The following is a 20,267-nucleotide window of genomic DNA, read 5'->3' as shown; positions in this document are numbered from 1 at the left end:
AAAAAACAATGCTTCGCACTTTTAACAAAGTAATTCCACCATGATATCATACGTTTTACGGCAGTTTCATATTTGGCTGACTAATTAGATTTATGAAGCGGAAAGGCCATAAGTACGCCATGATTATTTGCTTTACTATTTTAAATCTCGCTGATTTATTCATTATGTCTTTACTATCAGAAATAGCAATCTCATATTAAATTCACATTATTATTTATATTACAATATTATTTACTCCATTAAACTTGTGTATTTCCAAGATTTAACGTATACAATATTAACAATAAATGTCTTAAATAGTATAAATTATACTAGATTTATTTTTGACCGATTTTATCAATGTTATTTGTAAATATAAAAATTTTATATTAACAATGGAAAAAATCCCAATCCCGGGATCCCGAGATTGTCAAATTGTAATCCCGAAATCCCGGGATCAGAATTTTGGCTCGGGATTGGATTCCCTACTTGTGACTTTAAAAATAATAGAAATAATACATAGGTAGTGTGGAGAGAACTTTTACTTAATTTTTGTTTGTAAATTTGTTTAAAAAAAATATAGGAATATCCTTTAATAAAAATGTACGACTATCATAATATCTGTATTGTATGTAGGTACCTATTATCATTTCCATGGCAATAATAATGTGAGTAGGGAAGGACATACAACATAGATTGAATCGTTTAGAATAAGTAGGTACTAACAAATTAGGTACCTATGTGTCCAGTGCAGACATCTAATTATCTTAGGTGGTGTTAGTCATAGATTATTAAATAAATACGGTGGTAGATGTATATTACAATAATGGTAACCAAAGCATCACCATTGTAACATAACATGCATACAATACAAAATAGTCCTTATAATGTTGAATATAGTAGGTACTAATTAATGACAATTTTATATTATTCTATAAGAATCGCGCTTAGCAACCTGAGTTTCACCTTCCGTCATGTTTTATCTTATATAAATGAAAATGACACACCATTGGTAATTTAATTACAAATAATGCTATGTTTACGTTGTTTGGATGACTTGAAACTTTTATTAGATGTAGGTACGGCCTTATGCCCCTTATAGTGGAGAAGGTTCAAAATAAATCTTTGAGAATCCTTTAAAGCTGTGTGGATAGTGGATACTATCCATGGTTTTATCCGATTGATTTCTCAAGACGTATGCTTACATACTGTATTCTGAAAGTTAAAAAGAGAGCTAGGTATTTAGGCTACGTACTTTTTCCAACTTATATCTACCCAGTACAAATGAGAACTCTGCCATTATTGGTACTTAGCATTGATTTTATTATATATTATTTTATAACTTTCTTGATAATCTAAGTTGTTTGTTCTGCCAAGGTGCAATAATTGCTAATGATAATTGGGCAGGAAATAACTATGTTCAACCAAATCGCTTCGGATAATCGTATATTCCACCTGCGTGAGAACGAGTTTATGTGAACGCTATTTTATAAATTCTTGGTATAGGTAGGCACTTACTGTTTTTTCTAATACTATTTCTTTATTTTTTAAACACTATTTTAATACTATTTCTTGATGTTTGATATTCTGTGCTCGTATTTAAATGGAATTTATAAAATTTTCTATAAGTACGTAAATATTTTTTTAATTTGAATCTATAAGGTACTTATGTGGATATGTTGTTTGTTATGACTAATTAATTACAAACTTATCTATCCCAAATGAGACAGTAAGTTATAATCAGTGACGAGTGGTGGTAGAGGTATCATGCACTGGTTATAGTGGTAGATAAAGTAAAAATAAAGAATAATACAATTTTTGACGGTATACTTTGTAAAAACAAGATTATTTCGCCTGCGGCGCTAACAATCCTTACCAACCTGCCCAATATAGATCCACGTAAGAAGTTTAAAGTTTATTGTTGCATTTTTATATCAAAAGTACGTACGTACGTAAAGAAAGGATTAGCATAAGTACTTAGTTTCGGAAAATTATACAGCGTTCCTGTTCGTGAAATTTTCCATTTCGAGCACTGTGCAGGGTATTTATTTAAACGGGTTTAATATTTGGGTTTGAATACAACATTTGAATGGGTAGGTAAGAGGGTGGGTCAATAAGTCCTTAGAAAAGCCGACAAGTGGCGCGACTAGTACTGTAAGCGGTTTGTTTTCATGCAGCGGCACTACCGATTCAGTATGCTGCGAAGTTTCAATCAGATTGGTCGGGTTGTTGTGTGTTTCTCGTACATTTAAAAAAAAAATTTGCTTGTGGAAAATGGAAAAATGGAAAATGGAGAAAATTGAGTTTAGAGCTGTTATTAAACATTTTAATATAAAAGGGTTAACAGCAAAGGAAATAAAAAATGAGTTGGATTTAGTTCACGGCATATCTGCTCCTTCACTTGCAACTATTTATAACTGGTTAAATGAATTTAAACGTGGTCGTACATCAACAAAGGATGAACCACGCTCAGGACGTCCTGTAGAGGTGACTTCACCAGAAATGATCAATAAAATCCACGATATGGTGTTAAGTGACCGAAGATTAAAGTTGAGTGAGATAATTGAGGTTACAGGGATCTCAAAAAGTAGCGTCATTTCTATTTTACATGACAAATTGGGCATGAAAAAAATTTCTGCAAGATGGGTGCCGCGTTTGCTCACAGTCGACAATAAACGCAATAGGGTGGTGGCCTCTAAAGCCCTGTTGTCGCTCATGCAACGCAATCCGGATGAATTTTTTCGTCGCTTTGTGACTGTAGATGAAACATGGATACACCACTATACTCCCGAGACGAAAGAACAGTCAAAGCATTGGATTGCGAAAGGCGAACCATGTCCAAAGAAGGCGAAAACCGTAAAATCAGCTGGTAAGGTTATGGCTACTGTATTTTGGGATGCACGTGGAATTATTTTCGTTGACTATTTGGAAAAAGGAAAAACAATAACGGGATTATTATGCATCTTTATTGGACCAGCTAAAAAACAAAATTGAAGAAAAACGGCCTCATTTAAACAGGAAAAAAATCCTCTTTCATCAGGACAATGCCCGTGTTCACACATGTTTACGATCAATGGCTAAAATTGAAGAATTGAAGTTCGAATTGGTCGACCACCCACCGTATTCGCCAGATTTAGCCCCCAGTGACTTTTTCCTTTTCCCAAACTTAAAAAAATGGCTAAGTGGACAACGTTTTTTTTCAAATGAAGAAGTCATCGATCGGACAAATGCTTATTTTGAGGACCTTCCGAAAACTTATTTTTCTGACGGTTTAAAAAAAATTGAGATACGTCTAACTAAGTGTATTGAGCTCCAAGGAGATTATGTTGAGAAATAAAAAAAAAATACAAAAATAAAAACTGTTTTAATGCTTTTTTCTAAGGAATTATTGACCCACCCTCGTACAACAATATTATGAAATTTATCGCATTGTATTATTTTCCTAAAATTCTAAAACAGAATGAAATAATATTACCCTCGCCAATATTTAACATATTGCATTGCCTAATATGATAATAGTATAAACATGTAGAACATGTGAATACGCCACGCCACATGCTGTGCTGTTTTTATTTAGCTGGCTCGAGAATTTTTTTCAATTGCTTATGTCCCACAAACTGATGTAATCCTTACACAACCTTGTAACAAGGGTCTCTATTCTAAATCCGGGGAGAGATTTTATTACTTTATTATTTTATTACTAGAATTATGGTCAATGGCAATGGACCCTTTTTGTCAATTGTTTATGAATAAACGCCACATGTAGCGAAGTTAACACGGTAAAATGAACACTAATAACATTGCGTTAAGGGTTGCTCTGGCGTTTATCGTCAGATGTATTTGAAAAATGTAAACTTCAAGGTTCGATATATTATGGGAGGCTATGACTGAATGCATTTTTCACAGAATTATTTTGAACAAAGACATACATTTCTATCTCTGACTAACAAATGACATTTTAAAATAGTGTCTCATGTTTACATTACTATTATGCGCGTCTCTCTAACGTATATCTTTCTAGATAGCCCTATCACTGTCTTATAGAAATATAGATTAGACTTTCGAAAAATGATTAATTTTACATATAAAACATTCAATTCAACTACTTATATATTTTTCTTTTTATGCCTAAATATTTTATCTACAAATAGCTAAAAGTAGACGTTTATATACATAATAATAAGTGGGGTATCTATGATTTAAGGTCATTTCTTTACTGCGAGACCATCGTGGCAACGGGATTGTTAAGGAGATCATAATTTAAAAAATGGTAAGAGATGTTGCATTGTTTTTCCAAACTCACCGAGCCATAATAGCCCATTTACACATGCATTTATTTACTGTTCGAGGGCTTAGTGTCAAACAACACTATCTACAAAAGTGCAACTTTACAGGAGAGCCAAAAATCGTAATATTTAATAATTTATAATTTATTGTGTACTGTACATTTATCTTGCTTATGATGATGTTAAAATTAAAAGGGATAGTTTTTAAAAAATATGAAAACAAGGGTAACTTATGTAGTTAGCGTTAAACTTTACTGACGATTTAATAAGAAATTAGAAAAGATTGACATAACGTTGTTTGACCATGAAGCCGTAAATGTAAAATAACGTTATCTCAAAAAAAAAAAAAAAAACACTTTTTTGTAGATAACGTTGTCTGACTTTAAGCACTCGTGTTGGCATTACATATTGTCGGGACTATATAAATAAAATGCAAGTAAACACTTATAATCATGCAAGTTGCAAGATTCCATACGTGCATAAAAAAATTCACATGGACAATTGGAAGAGGAATACAAAAAATTGAAGTAATTCAGGAGAGGCCTTTTAATTATTATAGATAATTTCTTAACAAAATAGTTTTCTTTGATTATCTCAAAATGCCCAAATGTAACATAGATCATTATTGAGGAGAGGCCATACGTGCATACGCGGCGGAACAATAGTGGCAACATTGGCGGCAAATATACAATACATACAAAAAAAACCCGTCTCACTGATAGTTGAAAGATGTGACAATCAAACAGTAAAACATTTAATATATAAATATGAATAAAAATTTAAACACAGTTTCGTTAGTGTGAAGCATTCTAGTGTAGGGCACCATTATCTGGTGTCGTCATGAAGTTTCCTATAAGCTTATTTTAGAGAATTCCTGAAGAAACTTTCTATAAAGACATTTTAATACATAATATAATATTATATAACGAGGTATTTCCTTTGGATAGTCTTTTAGTATTGTGCACATATGAAGCGGCTAGTTTAAAAAAAATTTTTTTGAGTTGGATATGGATTTAGATAGATATTTTTGTTACCTATATGATGGCTAAAGATTGAACTTTAAAAAACGCAAAAAAACTGTCAATACGTATGATCAAAAATTAGGGTAAAATTCAAAACCCGCTAAAATGGTTGGGTGTGCTTTTCAAATACCCCTAAAATGGAAATTTTTTCTCAAAACTAACTAAAATCGTTTCTCTCAGAACTACCTAAAATAGTTTTAGGGGCTTTTGAAACTAGGCGCTTTAATATAAGTATACATTTTCCATCCACCTTTCCTAAGACACGTTCGCTTTTCAGTCTCCTGAATCTTGTAGGTCATTTGTTTTTAAAACATTTTTGATTCCTCGGGTGACATTGTTTCCAATCCAGATGTTCTGAAAAATTTGGATTTGTATGCACTTGTCAACCTACCTGTGTCGTCGCAGGCATAACCTCTTCTGGATCAAAACTTACCTCATGTCAAGCTCATCAAGCACCAATGATGAGGACTGCGAGACTAATCAATGCACTCTCCAGAGATGTAGACATTTTTAGTGATTTACTGTGTATTTTGTTTTGTTTAATTTTAAAATAGCTTGCTCATCTTTGCTTGTATTTTTATTACAACTTGCCTTATTTATAACCCTGGTCTTTTTTAAACTAGATACATAAACATCTTCAATTTTATTACCAATAATTTGCCATGTATCTATCTAAAAAATAAATGTTTATTTATCCATTTTACCAGTTTCAAATTAATTCTGCTAATCGCCAATCGTGTGTAACATTTAAGAAAAGGTAATTGATTTCTGAAACAATTTCAACAATATAGTGATTAAACAGAGGTGGGCGGTCTCTCGATGTATACCTTGAGCATGCCACTGAAGTCCTTTGTCAGAGTCAAACAAATTTCACACCCACACTATGCCGCCCTCTGTGGACTCTCCGCCTAAGAGAAAGGGAAGGTCAGTAGATCTAAACAATGGTGGTCGGGAAGAGTACGCACTTCAGAGCTACAGCAGCTATGGCGATATTTCCGAGAGGCAGCCAACACCCACATTAGGTTGTGGTGTGGATTATGATATAATGTGGTATTTAAATCGAAATAAATATTCACTTGGGAAAATAATATAATGAAACTTCTAAATTAAGTGTTTTTGAAACCCGTTTATTAAAGTAAAAAAAAAACAACATAATTATTAACATAAATAATTAAAATCAATGCATTTATTATAAAAGGTACACGCAATATGAAGCACCTGAATGGTGGAATAAAATTAAAATATGTCGAGACTGATTGCACAATTTTCTTTGACTGTATACTCGTACTCGTACTCTTATGCGCTGCGAAGGCAAGTAGAATAAAAATAAGAAAACAACACAACATGACTAAATAATTACCACACACAAATTATAAGATGTAATCCATTTACTATTAAACAAAACCAACTATTTTTAATACTCCCACTCATCTAACTAATAATAATTTAAAAATGCAATAAAATAAATGATCATACCTACCCTACACGTATGATAGAATATTTAATTGAAATATTGTGTGTGAAAGTGAATGCAAGAAAAAGTACGTAGCTGTTTATTTTTTTATAGATGTATGCTTATTCAATAAGAAAAATCACATTTTATTTCATTTAATTTTCTTAAAAATAAATTTTACACGAATTTTGTAAACATTACATTTCCATTTCGCAAATTGGAATGGTAAGATGCCCATAGCTTAGCGATAACTCTTTATAAACTATTTAATTGAAATAAGAATCTATGGCTCAAATGTCCCATCATCAATCTCCCACTCAACACGAGGTGCCCACATTGCTTCTGGAATATTTACACTTTTGACATACACGGTATACATGGAAGTACGAGTTAAAAATGTGTCAACTTCAATTAGGCGAGGTCACGTTTTCAAGTCCTCGTACGCTCAGGGGCAGCAATTCGACCATCGTAAGACACAGGACAGGTCGCATAAAAATATTAAATACTGATAGAATTAGATTTCCGTATTATCAAACAATACACCGAACCTTCTCGCATCTAAAATGACGGGTCCCACATTTTTTTTTCTATATCCGGGAAGGTCGCACGATTGTTAAAGTCTGCAGTCCAATCTGATTATTTTCTAATAAACCGAGGGAAGAAATCGACTTTGGTTCTCTCTAATTTACAAATTTTCACTTTTTATTTGTAAAAAAAATGAAGGCATGAGGGATGGGTATATTTAAAAATATATGTGTGGATACATAAAATATGTAGTATGTAGTAAATTTGTAATATTTTGTCTAAAAATGCTAACGTTATACAAAATACAGATCAATTTGTTAATTAACCTTTGAATTGAAAAATACTTATGTTACTAACTGCCTTAAATGGAATAAGCTTATTGTTCAATGTAACATTAAATACCTACTTCAATATTACCAAACGGTCGCATTAAAAGTACACAATACATAATGTGTACCCCATCCCGTACCCCTGTCAATATTTATTTTTTGAAAGGAAATTTTTTAGTTTTATTTGTCAGGAGTTTGAATTGTAAAAACAAATGTTTAAATTCACCGACATCAAAGTCGACTATCAAAACTTTACGTCCTCATTAGAATTATTTTGTAAAGTAATACTCATTATTCACCATTTCTCATTAAACTAAACAACAAAATATTTTAAACATTCGCAATTAACTAACAACAAAAACAATATAATGCAGAGTTCAGTTAAAATTTTCATTTCATACGTACCGTTAAATTTTATAATTATATTATATACACCAAATCACAAGCGGAATATATCAATACATTTGGGAAGAACAAAGACAGTAATATTATGATCGATGAGGGGTTTGATACATTGCTTTAATTATTAAATTAACCTATCAAATCGCCACAAAAAGCCAGACAATTTATTAGACTATCACAAAAGGGCGGAATTAACACAGGTATTCACAATCAGGCTTTTAGGGATAAAAAGCATTTCGTTCAAGCCGAGGAAGGATACCCGATTGAAACAGTTTAATTTATTTAATCCGCAGATCGACCGGTGACCGATGTCGGACCGACGATTCAAATTTATCTGATGATCCACGAAGATTTGTACGAAACGAGAAACCGGCGAGTCGCGTGTCGCGGTTCAGGATAAGAAATTCTCGGTGGAAGGGGAGCACCGTAACATTAAACAATTTTCATAAAATACATCCACAAAAAATACTAGTTTAGTCACAATTCCAATAAGTATTGTCTTTACACTGCTAACTGTACAATTTATATTAATTAGCCTAACATTAAAAAATATTTATTTGAATATTATCTTATCGGAGAGTTCACCAGCACTGTTTACCGTTCACAACCCATTCTATCATAATAGACTTGTCTGAAACGAGTGAGTTCGGCGAGCGGGAGAGTATCTCACATCAGTTGCCGACGGTGTGAGATTTGCGCATGTGCAGATCGGAGGCCATGAGGTAGTAGTCGGACGCTTTGGCACCGCCGTTCATCCCGTTCAGCCCGTTGACGTACGGCTTGCCATTCTCCTTCTCGTGCACCACGCCGTTGGCTTTCACCTTCTCCGCTTTCAATTTTGCCTGCAAAATTATTAAATCGCCATCAATCCCTAACGACCGACACCAAGATGGTTTTTAATACTTTGGACGCGGAAGACGCACACGGTGCGTAATGACCAGGCGGCCGATCGATGTAATTAACGTGCATTTTAAAGGGGGCAATTAAAATCTCATTATCTCTTTAGCAGCGAAAGCGTTAATGAACAAAAATTAGGGTGGCCAGACATTTACGGGACACGTTACGTTTTCTGACATTTCATCCCGCTGTCTCCATCGAAAATGCCCTGTATTTGCATTTCCCAAATCTGTCAACCCAAATTATAGACTTTTACCGTCACTATTTTTGATTACTCAACGTTCAGTGGTTGTACACTCACATAAGGGCCATGCATGGATTCATAAAAAAAGTGAATCGAAATGTATCATACCTAGGCATATCGCTACAGTATATAATATACTCTTATATACAGGGCTTTTCTTGTCATGTAACGCGGTGGAACGGCGTACCGGGACCTTTTTTCACGGTATTTTTAATGTAGCAAAAAGCAATTAGACGAAACAATGTTCGCCCTTACATAGTGTAAGTTAATTTTCCTGAATCTTCTCATATGAAAAGACTCATATGTGGTTAGGTAATTGCATTTTTTGTTTAATGTTTGTTGATACATTGAATACCCTTAATTTTACCTCAATCACCATTTGAAAAATGCTAATATCGAGCGTCAAACTGCCGTTAACCTTAGTGATAGGTAGGGGGCTCGCCAAAGATCCTGGACTGGGGGGCCGCTTGTGGGGGCCATGGAAATCACAATATACCTACTTTTATTCAAATATATGATGTTTTTACAATTTTAGTTGTTTGTTTAATTTTTTATGCGCTTCGTGGCATAGGAAAAGTTATTTGAATATAAATTTCTTCAGTAGGTAAGAAGTTTGACAAGAAGTGAGTTCCGGCACCTGTCTTTAAAAAAAAAGCCCTGCTTATATATTTATCAATTAATTATAGTATGCACTTACTAATTACATTGTCTAACGCTTTCGCTGCTGAAGAGATAATGAGATTTTAATTGCCCCCTTTAAAATGCACGTTAATTACATCGATCGGCCGCCTGGTCATTACGCACCGTGTGTGTCTTTCGCGTCCAAAGTACTAATGATTATACTCTAACCAGTCTAAGCCATTGAAAAGTAGATTTGAAATTAATTCTGATCAAAAATGTATAATGCAAAGAGAATAACAATAAATTTGGACAGATTGTTCAAAAGGATGAGGGAAAAATTATTAGACACAATACGCATAGGGTAGTGATTACTTCCAATATTTCAAATTTCTGAACAAATCAAATTACATCTGACCATTGGTCTTTGCAGTCTTAACGATGTGCTGTGCCATTTTACTGTGCTGTTCATCAGTGTAAATTTTTTTTGGGACATCAATAAATGCAGCGTACCTATGTAATAAAATTTGCACCTGACTACAAAGTGAATTTTTGTCAAATCAATACAAAGATTCGTCAAAGTAAGGAGTTGCATAGAAATGTCGATTTTTAACATTCGACATTTCTAAAAGTGCCAATTTATTCAAACACATATGTAATATGTTTGAACATATTCAACTCAGCTAGAATATCTCGTGGGTATTTATAAAAATGAAAGTAAAAGAGTCAGATAATCAATAATGATCAAATAAGGTTCCATTTTTAGAGAAAGTTAACAACCGGTAGTCTATGTAAAAGATCATAATAGAAACAATTAAAATGAAAAGTAATAATTTTGAGCTGACTGAGCACATTCTTTTTATGCAGTGGTAATTAAAATATATCACTCACACTGGCTTCCTTCTTGACGTAGGACTGCTTGTAGAATTCATTGAATAGGAAGAAGAACATGACGGCATGCATTCCGATCCACCAGACGAAGGCTCTCGGATAATTGCAATCAATGAACAGCAGCTGGAAAGCGTGCACCATGATCGCCACAAACTGGATCTGTAATTTTAAACATATATTTCCACAATCACTTTTAAAACGCATCTTCAAAACTATTTGAATTGTTGTATATTTGACTCAATTTGATGAAGATTTTAGAAAGATGAAGGACATACGTAAAAAACAACTGCATATGTGTCGGAGGTATCATATAAAATTTCATTAATCTTGGTGACCCCCCACATTTTGATTGTATTCTTAAATGATTAAAAACTGCAAGTACATTTTAAACTAAAATTTCGAGAGATACTGATGTCATCTAGTACCTATTGTTAATACCTTGATTCAAAATCATAAAAGTCATTGATTCATTGAAAAAACATTGATTCCATTCAAAACAATCAGCTAGCTTTTCCACCTAGTATTTATCTCATTCCGTGCGTCAAACGCAACAGGTCCGTTGCCAATTAGTTGGCCATTAGATACTATTAGCATGTTAATTAAATAGTAATTAACAGGTCCGCAGCGAATGAGTTAATATTGGATAGTATATTGACATTTAGTAGGCATAATTAGAATATGTGTAATTACCATTTGTAGTCCGGTGAGATATTTCTTCCACCAGAGATACTTCTGGAATCTGGGTCCGAATGTAGAGAAGAGGTAGTAGGAGTACATGACGATGTGTACAAACGTATTGAGCAAACCAAAGAAAGTGCTGTGACCGCCCGGAGTGAACTTCACCCCGAACCATACAGACATGGGCATGCAGCCGTGGTGGATCACGTGCAACGTCGATATGTGGCTACTCTTCTTTCTCAACACAAAGAATATCTGCAAACACAACCAAAATCAATCACATTAATTAATATGACATATTTTAACTCAACAAGATATAGTTTGATTTATAGATGGTTTCTAAAATTTTATAATTAAAATGGGTGGATAAATTACACGATCGGAGAATGGTTATACAGAGTGACCCACTAATCGTTAATTTAAGTAGTTGTTTGTTAATTTTTTAACAAAAAAAAAAACTACAAAATGAGGATGTATTTTAAAAATGCATGTTTAATGACATATTGTAAATGATCCCTATTTTTCGCTTCACAAACACGGGTTCTTTCTACAGCATTTTCCACAACAGCTGTTAAAATGTCTGTTAACAATTCTTCCTGTATATTGTCCCATTTACACCTGATTCTTTAGTTAGCCTCAAAAAAAAGTGTGCTGTTGTCAAATCAAGGAAACGTAGAGGTCAATTTAAATCCGAATTTAACGAGTTCAACTACATTAAAGATTTTCAGTAGGAAAAATAACACCTGAGAAGAAAACCTTTATCAGACTGGGAGTCGAACCCAACACATTATCACTCTTCAGGTGGCATTTTAATAGAGTAAAGACCCAAAACTATTATGATGTGGGTATGTATTATGGAGTATGTGTTAATAACGATATTGGATTTAATGGGAGTTACATCTTACCGTGTCGAAGAACTCTGTGAACTTTGAGAAATAATACCACCAACATACGTGGACCATCTGAAAATTTCCAATTTATTGAAAACAACTGAAATATTAAATTTAAAATCTTCATTATATGAGCCTGCCATAAGTCACTTTTTTTCTATAAATCAGTCCTTTTCATTTTAAGGTAATTTATAACTACATTAAAAAGGAAACATTGGAAAAAATAATGACATGTTTCAAAGATGTTTACAAAAAACTATATATGTAAATCCTAAGAAATTGTTTTTTTTTTGTAAAATTACAGGTAGAATTCTATACACCTACATAATTATTTATAGCTGATTAGGACAAAGCACTTTAACAATTGGTTTATGAAAATTTTGATAAACCTTCAAACACAAAAGTTTTTGCAACAATCATTTCGCCATTGTTGACTAAACATGGCATTGTCACAAAAAAATTTTTAATTGTGGATTCCGGCGAACATGGCAAAGGGTGGGCTCATATCAATTTTTTTGTTTTATTAATAATAAAAAGGGTAAATATTGTTTCCTTCAAATGGTTTAAAAAGCCAATGTCTATAAAGGTCCTTTTAAACGTCAGTTCTGTTGTCCGTACAGTTTTGAAACGGCGGTGTATTTAGACGATCAGTGGTCCGTTCTGTCGAGGATTCAGTTACAAGGTCAGTTTGGAATCGGCGGTATACATTTACGTATTTTTTATCCACTAAAAATTAATATTATTTTTATAATTACTTTCTAAACATATTGGTTGGTGTAATGCAGTACCTATATTTAAAGAAATTATAATATTTCAATCCAAATTAGAAAATTTTTATTAAAAATATGGCAACATACTAATTTACACGTCAATTTAACTGGCAACTCTAAAAACGGATACGATAACTGATAGAAATCCATTTTTTCTCGTCTCCATTTTGGTATCAGTCGGCCGCTTCAGTTTGCATTTACGCGTCAGTTTAACGGAGAGCTCGACGGAAACGGAGTCTGATTGGATAGCAAAACTGATCGTTTCAAAGCACCTTTAGATTTAAATATCATTTATATTACGAAAGTGAACAAAATAGACAATATTAACTCTTCAAGCAATCATAGAAGACTATGGTAGATTTAGTAAATTATGAGAAAATATTGTTACGACTCAATATATGTGTTCATATGGTGGCAGTTTGTCATAGACAAAAGAAATAGAAATACTGTAACTCAAATTCACATCGGTAAAACTCGAGAATATTCATTATATCTGACATATTATTATTCTTATTTATTATGAACACTATCGAAATTGGAAGATTTAATCTTCAGTCTAATCATTTACTGGCATTCATTATGAGATCTCGAATGATCAGTTGGTTAACAAATCAAATCGGAAAGATATGTTGTGGTATTTGAAACAACACTCTCGCAAAGTTAGCTGTAACAGACCATAATATTATGGAGTGTAACTGTGTCAGATGGTGTGTGTTGACAGTTCAATAAAACTGATTATTAAGTTAATTCAATAGACTTTTTCATGAGGACCCGGCCGGTTCCGAATCTATGACACAAATATGAGGAGCGCGACACGCTAGCTCCTCTCCAAGAGGGTGGCAAAATAAATTTTACATCACAAGTACTAAATCACAAAAACTACATGATTCAAATCGAATATTTAAAATAAAAACACCATATCCCATTGAAAAAACTAGACCCGCATGCAACCTTTTGGACTCGATAACAAATAAAGCTTTTTCATTAATGAAAGGTGAACGTTAGGACTTTGTACCCGATATTTTAGTGTTGAGAAAAAATGATCTGTCTTTCTTGTTTTGACAGTCTGTAGAAGTTTTTTAAATTACTTTATCAATAAGCATTCTACGTTTTATCGTGACAAGAGAGAGCATGTCGATGGTCAAAAATAACGTCCATTTCATATTTTTAAATTTACATCACTATACTAATAATATGAATACTACTTTTGAACAATGTCTATGAATAATGTTAGTTTTACGAAATGATGTCTATTCCCACAATCACCAATATATATAAATACGATTGAATAGCATTATGCATATACAGATCGAGCGACAATGTTGTGAAACTATGCAATATGTGCATTCAATAATACTACCTATGCAATTCAAACTCTCTCAATTTAGCATGGATCAATATTTTTGTCCACCTATTTGAATGTTCTTTGTGGATTTTATAGGCAGTTGAGAATAAAAGAATATTTTTTTAATGTCACTGGATGCATTAATGCATAATGCGAACCAATTAACACCACAATACATATAATAAGTAAAATTTCAAACCAACCCTGTCCAAGATATACATGTATGTATGTAATAAATGCTTAATACACTTAAACATATTGTGGAATTGTTCAATATATACACCAATTGTTTAAATGATGAAGCGATCGTAAACATTCTATGTAATGACAAAAGATTTGTTACACAATTTCACGTTATAAGAAATACATTCATGTAAGAACAAAACAGAAAACGGTTGATATTGTAAAGTTAATCCATCACTCAGTATTCACCGCATTGCTTTATCAAGCATAGTGTACACTATGTTACCTAAACACGTGTCATGTCATAATAAATAATTTTTACATGAGGTTAATAGACAAGTTTTACAAAATTATCATGACTTCTCAGCAAGTCATGATGAACATCTCTAAAATAATAATTGACACTACTTACTTTACAACCACTGGTTGTCAAAGATGTCAAACTAATTTCCAAATTGATGTCACTATGTGTATAGAGAATGTTTTCAATGCAAATTTTGAGGCACGGACAGTCATGTCCGCGAATATGCTTTACTGAATAGTTTATTCCTTAAATAATATTATTAATTTTAGAGCTTCAATGCTAAAATAATTATGATCGTTATTAAATCGGTCGACTCGATTAACCAGTCTAGGCAGGAAAATCTATTCCCCGGATAATCGATTATCCTCAAGCGTCTACTCTATACTAAATTGGAATGTTTTGAGATGATAATATGTAATTTTTGACATTAAAAGATCTTATAATATTGCAGTCTATACTAGACTATAAATAATAGTCCTTATAATGTAGTAGGGAGATATAAAATTGGCTAAGTTTAACTTATCTGCAAAGAAAGTTATCAGACAATATAATATTATTATTATGTATTAACTTTAACGGTGTTTACTGTCTTTCTAAATTCTTGATGGAAAGACATTGTCCCTACATAACATATTAATAAAAATAAAACAGAATATATAAAATTTAATAACGATCGAGACAGATTTTGTCTGCATTAATAGGACACAGATCAATAAATTGAGAATGTCCTATTAAAGTGGATTAAATTATGCGGAATTAAAATTATTTATTGTTATTTATTATGGTTAATTAAATTTATTACAATATAAAGTTATAACAATATAGACGGTTAACATAACAATTATTAAGTTTATTGTAAGTCACAGGATTATTGATTCATCAATGTTAAATCGGGTTTATGAATTTATATAAAACAAATATACCTATCATCCCTCCCGAAACAAATTAGCATGAAAGTGGCTAAGTCGAGAGTAATTATTATCGTGAGGCATTAACGATGGTCAATATGGGGAATCGCGGTGATGTCTCACAATAAGACTACGCTTGACATGAGTGCAAACAATAATTTGGTTTAATTTTGCAACGTCATAAGATTACTGAGGCTATCTCTGTGTAGATCGTTAAAACTCAGCGAAAGTCAAAGAACTTTAGGCCCATATTCCGTGAACTGCATGCGTACTGAATGAAAATGTTTTAATGCAGTTAAAAGATATTATCGTTATAAAGAGTGAATTAATTTTCCAACATGCCATTATTATTCTTTCAAAATAATCAAGTTTTTAAGTCTATATCAAGTATAATAAAAATTATTGCGTTCACCGAAGCGCAGGTCCGAAGAGATGAAAGCGTCGGCTGTTAAGTTTGTACAATATCCTGCGATAAGTGCAGTGAATAATAAAATAATGACAATAAATATTAGACGGCTTAGAAATTATTATGGAGACTGAATGTCCACATTTTACTTATTTTAGATTGCTATTGAGTTATGTAGATGTGCTATACATGAACAGAAAATGTACAATATTTTAAAAACATTTATGCAACATAAGTCCTATTTTCACAAAAAAGTGTTCCACAACGTAGTATAGGCTACCACTGTCCAACATGTAATTGTAATAAAAATATAATGCAGATCAGAGAAATGTAAAATGAATTTTTCATTGGTACGTACATATCTACACATATTTACAATGAAAATCTAAGTTCTTTTGATTCCAAGAGAAAATGGTAACGATGTGGTCATTAAGTTGTTGAAATAAAATCTATACAAACAACAATATATAACAATGCATATTGTTACCTTGTTTTGGCAAAGCGGCGAAAAATACAATTTTGTTTTTTTTAACGGTTCATTAAAGTATATGTCTTGGCAAAAACCTGAATACCTATATTAGAAGGCAAATGTGGCATACGTCATTGCTATCCAACTTCATGCCCCATTTGAGTAGTTTGGCAGTTGTAAGAATTGATGCTGGAGTGTTGTGTGATTGTGAAAAGATGATAATTTTATTTCATGCATGTTAATTGACTTATTGTAGTACCTAGATGTTCTGATTTTTTTATATGTATATATATATATATATATATATATATATATATATATCTATTTTGGCATACATTGGTGAATTATTTCTACAGAGCTTTCCACACTGAGACATATTTAACTAAAATCACTTGGAATTCTAACGTAACTTAAAACTGAGTTAAAATTACTAGGATTTCACAATAAATCTTTATCATTGCATAGTCATCATTAAAAACAGAACAGGAGAATAAGTAAATATTTTTTTCTTGTGAAAAGTTGTTGAAATGTCATTTCCACCCTTTTTTCAAAACGGAGAAAATAAAATAAGTACATACTGCCATGAATAATTTAATAAGAAATATAGAGCATTTGAAATAGACTGTATCAATAAACTTCCTACACCAATGAAAAATAATTGTCTCACTAGTTTCATCATTCAATCATTACCAATCAAATACACATATACACCCTGGTCGTTGGTGGGACAAAACATACTAAAACAAAGTTCTTGAAATTCATACAATGAAAACAATGATCATGATATCCATCGTCACATTATTATTATGTATTATATTGTCGATATGAAATTGAAAAATGGTCCAAATGTTATCTTTGCAATACAGTTTTAAGCTAAAACCCACACCTTTGAACGATCGATCACTTTCAATAAAAAAAAATATGACAAGTACACAATTTTTCGCGTGTTTTTTAAAACATCCGATGAAGCATTTTGGTATACATTTAATAAAATCAACAATAATTAACTACTGAATACTCGAAAACAAAATATAATATATTGAACTATTATCGCTAGCATACATATAGTTACATATACTTAGGTACATTGACAATCAATTCATAAAAAATATATTAATTTCTACTTTGGTACCATGCCTATTTGGATTACGTATCGACAGTAAAATGAAAATTAAAAAAAAAATATAGTGAAAAACAAAGATGACAGTACGCGGGTACTGATCATGTTACCAAATTTGAAATGGAAAAAAGTGCGATCTAGATAACAAAGTACTCAAGGCCCATAAACAACACAAGTTAAAATTCAAAAGGAGAATATTGATCGTTAATGAAATGAGAATCACCCTTATATTATCTGGATGATTGGAGTAGTCTACGGGCTGACATCTCAAGCTGTAGCGGCCTGTTATCCAACCCGACATACACAACTGAAACAATCATAGAAACCCCAAAACTCAATTTTCATTTTGCACACAATTCTAAGCTCAAGTTTTTATAAACGTCTAACCGAAATCTCTAAGCGGCGGTTAGGAGTAGTCAGTGGACCGCGTTGACGAGCTGAAAACAATATGGTGTGACATGGCGAATGACGAAAGCGATTTGTACAGCGATATGATACGATTACTATTAGTCTAGAAACTTTGTCATGGTAATTATACTTCCAATGTAATTAGTATACACAACTTACATATTATATAGAAAATATGTTATTTTTCCAAAGATCCGAATTAGGGTTTCCAACTGAAAGGGAGAATTTTTTAACTGTGTTTCTGTTTTTTTGTCAATAAATATTCTGCTAACCGGTATAAACCAAATATTTTTAATAATACTACATAGCAGTATTTATTATAAACTAGCGGAGCCAGCCTATTTTTTAAATAATCAAATTTGGAGTAATATGTAGTCTATGGAGATGTATCCAGTGCGGTCATTATCAAAATGTAAATAGTGAATTGTACTGATATTTGAGTTATTTCAATAACAATTTTTTTTTTGCACTTATGTGTTGAAACAGAATTTGAATGAAAGAATAATTGGAAGGTTGTAATCGACAAATTGCATTTTTTGACAAGTCAATTGTAATATAGCAAAACGCATAAAGTATGTAAGAAAATGTCGATTATAAACGTGGCTTATCTCTGAAAATATAAAAGAGTTTTCAAATGTATTCAATTCAATTTGAAGTAATTTCATAAATCAAAGTGAAAATGTTGAAAAATCAATAGATTGGCGGTTAAATAAGAATATTTCGAAGAATCTTGTGAACTACATAGCTTCAATATTTTTTGAAAAACCTATCAATGTTTTTATGTATTATATTATATAAAATTATTATTATTGATAGACGGATTTTTATGTAAATCTACCTTATTACACGGGCTCCTCGTTATCTGAGGGTAATTCGAGTGCTTAAAGTCAGACAACGTTATCTACAAAAAAATGTTTTTTTTTTTTTTTGAGATAACGTTATTTTACATTTACGGCTACATGATAGTCAAACAACGTTATGTCAATCTTTTCTAATTTCTTATTAAATCGTCAGTAAAGTTTAACGCTAACTACATAAGTTACCCTTCTTTTCATATTTTTTAAAAACTATCCCTATAAATTTTAACATCATCATAAGCAAGATAAATGTACAATACACAATAAATTATAAAATATTAACATTAGGTTTAAATAAACATTTCCCTTGTTGAGTTACAAGAATCTAAAATAACGATATTTGGCTCTCCTGTAAAGTTGCACTTTTGTAGATAGTGTTGTTTGACACTAAGCCCTCGAATTGATACTGAAAAAATATCTCTTAAAGCGAGTCCGCTTAAAACGGGGACCAAATTTACTTAATACCTAGTAAATGGATTTAATTGGGACACGTTTAGAAAAGAAAGACACGTGAGCAAGACAGAAACAGCGTAGGAATGTGGGATTGAAAGTGACAATTGACGACTGTGCGCTTGTGTTTTATATGTGTTTTTACAGTTTTTTTTGCATTTATCTGCAAATTTGTAACTGCGGGGACTCGGATAACGAATACTGGGATAATGAGGACCCTCTGTACTCACAATGAAATAGTTTTAGAATCTTACGACAGACTTGGTAATTTTTTTTTACAATTAATGATAGTTTACAATGATTTTGGTCCATAAAGTGGTTCCGTGTTGCTCACAATTGCTTCATTGTTCACCTATGACAGTTTTATTGTTCACTACTCAGTATGTAGCAAGGCCAGTCGCTCAGCATAGTTATAATTAATAATAGGGTAGTAAAGTCATTTAGATAATTTTATTGGTGATATGTCTTATTACATATTATTTCTACCATTTTTGTGTTTGGCTGTACATCTACAGAGATTTCTGTCGGTTTACCGAGTGAAATAACTTGGTTTTTGGTTATTTCAGAAACGTGCGGTTACACCCGGTTTGGAAACCCTAATCTCAGAATCAATTAGAGAAACTATATCGCTTTCATTATTATCACTATTTCATCTCATGTGTACTGGAAGTTTCCTCGACTATATTACAAATGAAATTTTATTTTATTAAACTCAAAGAAATCATGATATGAAACCAATATCGCTAGCAATTTTTATGTTATTACACAAAATTTTATCATGAAATTTCATATTCAACAGAAGTGTTTTAAATTTTCATTGACATAGAAATAAA

At 32.1% G+C, this 20,267-nt stretch overlaps 1 protein-coding gene across 4 annotated transcripts in view; it reads right to left on the bottom strand.

Annotated features, from left to right (window-relative positions):
- Positions 1-6,393: 6,393 nt before the first annotated feature.
- Positions 6,394-20,267, bottom strand: part of LOC147067726 (very long chain fatty acid elongase AAEL008004-like) — a 92,740-nt gene continuing 78,866 nt past the window's right edge. For 2 of the 4 annotated variants that reach the window (XM_085952872.1, XM_085952870.1), the window contains exons 5-9: positions 17,943-18,026; positions 12,230-12,286; positions 11,337-11,579; positions 10,647-10,805; positions 6,394-8,838 (exon numbers count right to left, since the gene is read on the bottom strand). In XM_085952872.1, coding sequence (XP_085808998.1) covers positions 8,668-8,838; positions 10,647-10,805; positions 11,337-11,579; positions 12,230-12,286; positions 17,943-18,026 — 714 coding nt within the window. In that variant the 3' untranslated portion in view covers positions 6,394-8,667. The remainder of the gene's footprint in view (positions 8,839-10,646; positions 10,806-11,336; positions 11,580-12,229; positions 12,287-17,942; positions 18,027-20,267) is intronic. The other 2 variants (XM_085952873.1, XM_085952871.1) reach the window with 1 other exon arrangement.

The sequence above is a fragment of the Rhyacophila brunnea genome, unplaced genomic scaffold (assembly GCF_057557595.1).
Source record: "Rhyacophila brunnea isolate RB1 unplaced genomic scaffold, BYU_Rbru_1.0 scaffold_3, whole genome shotgun sequence".
Classification (NCBI taxonomy): domain Eukaryota; kingdom Metazoa; phylum Arthropoda; class Insecta; order Trichoptera; family Rhyacophilidae; genus Rhyacophila; species Rhyacophila brunnea.
The sequence above is the reverse complement of the archived record's forward strand: the minus strand, read 5'-3'. Positions and strand labels throughout refer to the sequence as shown.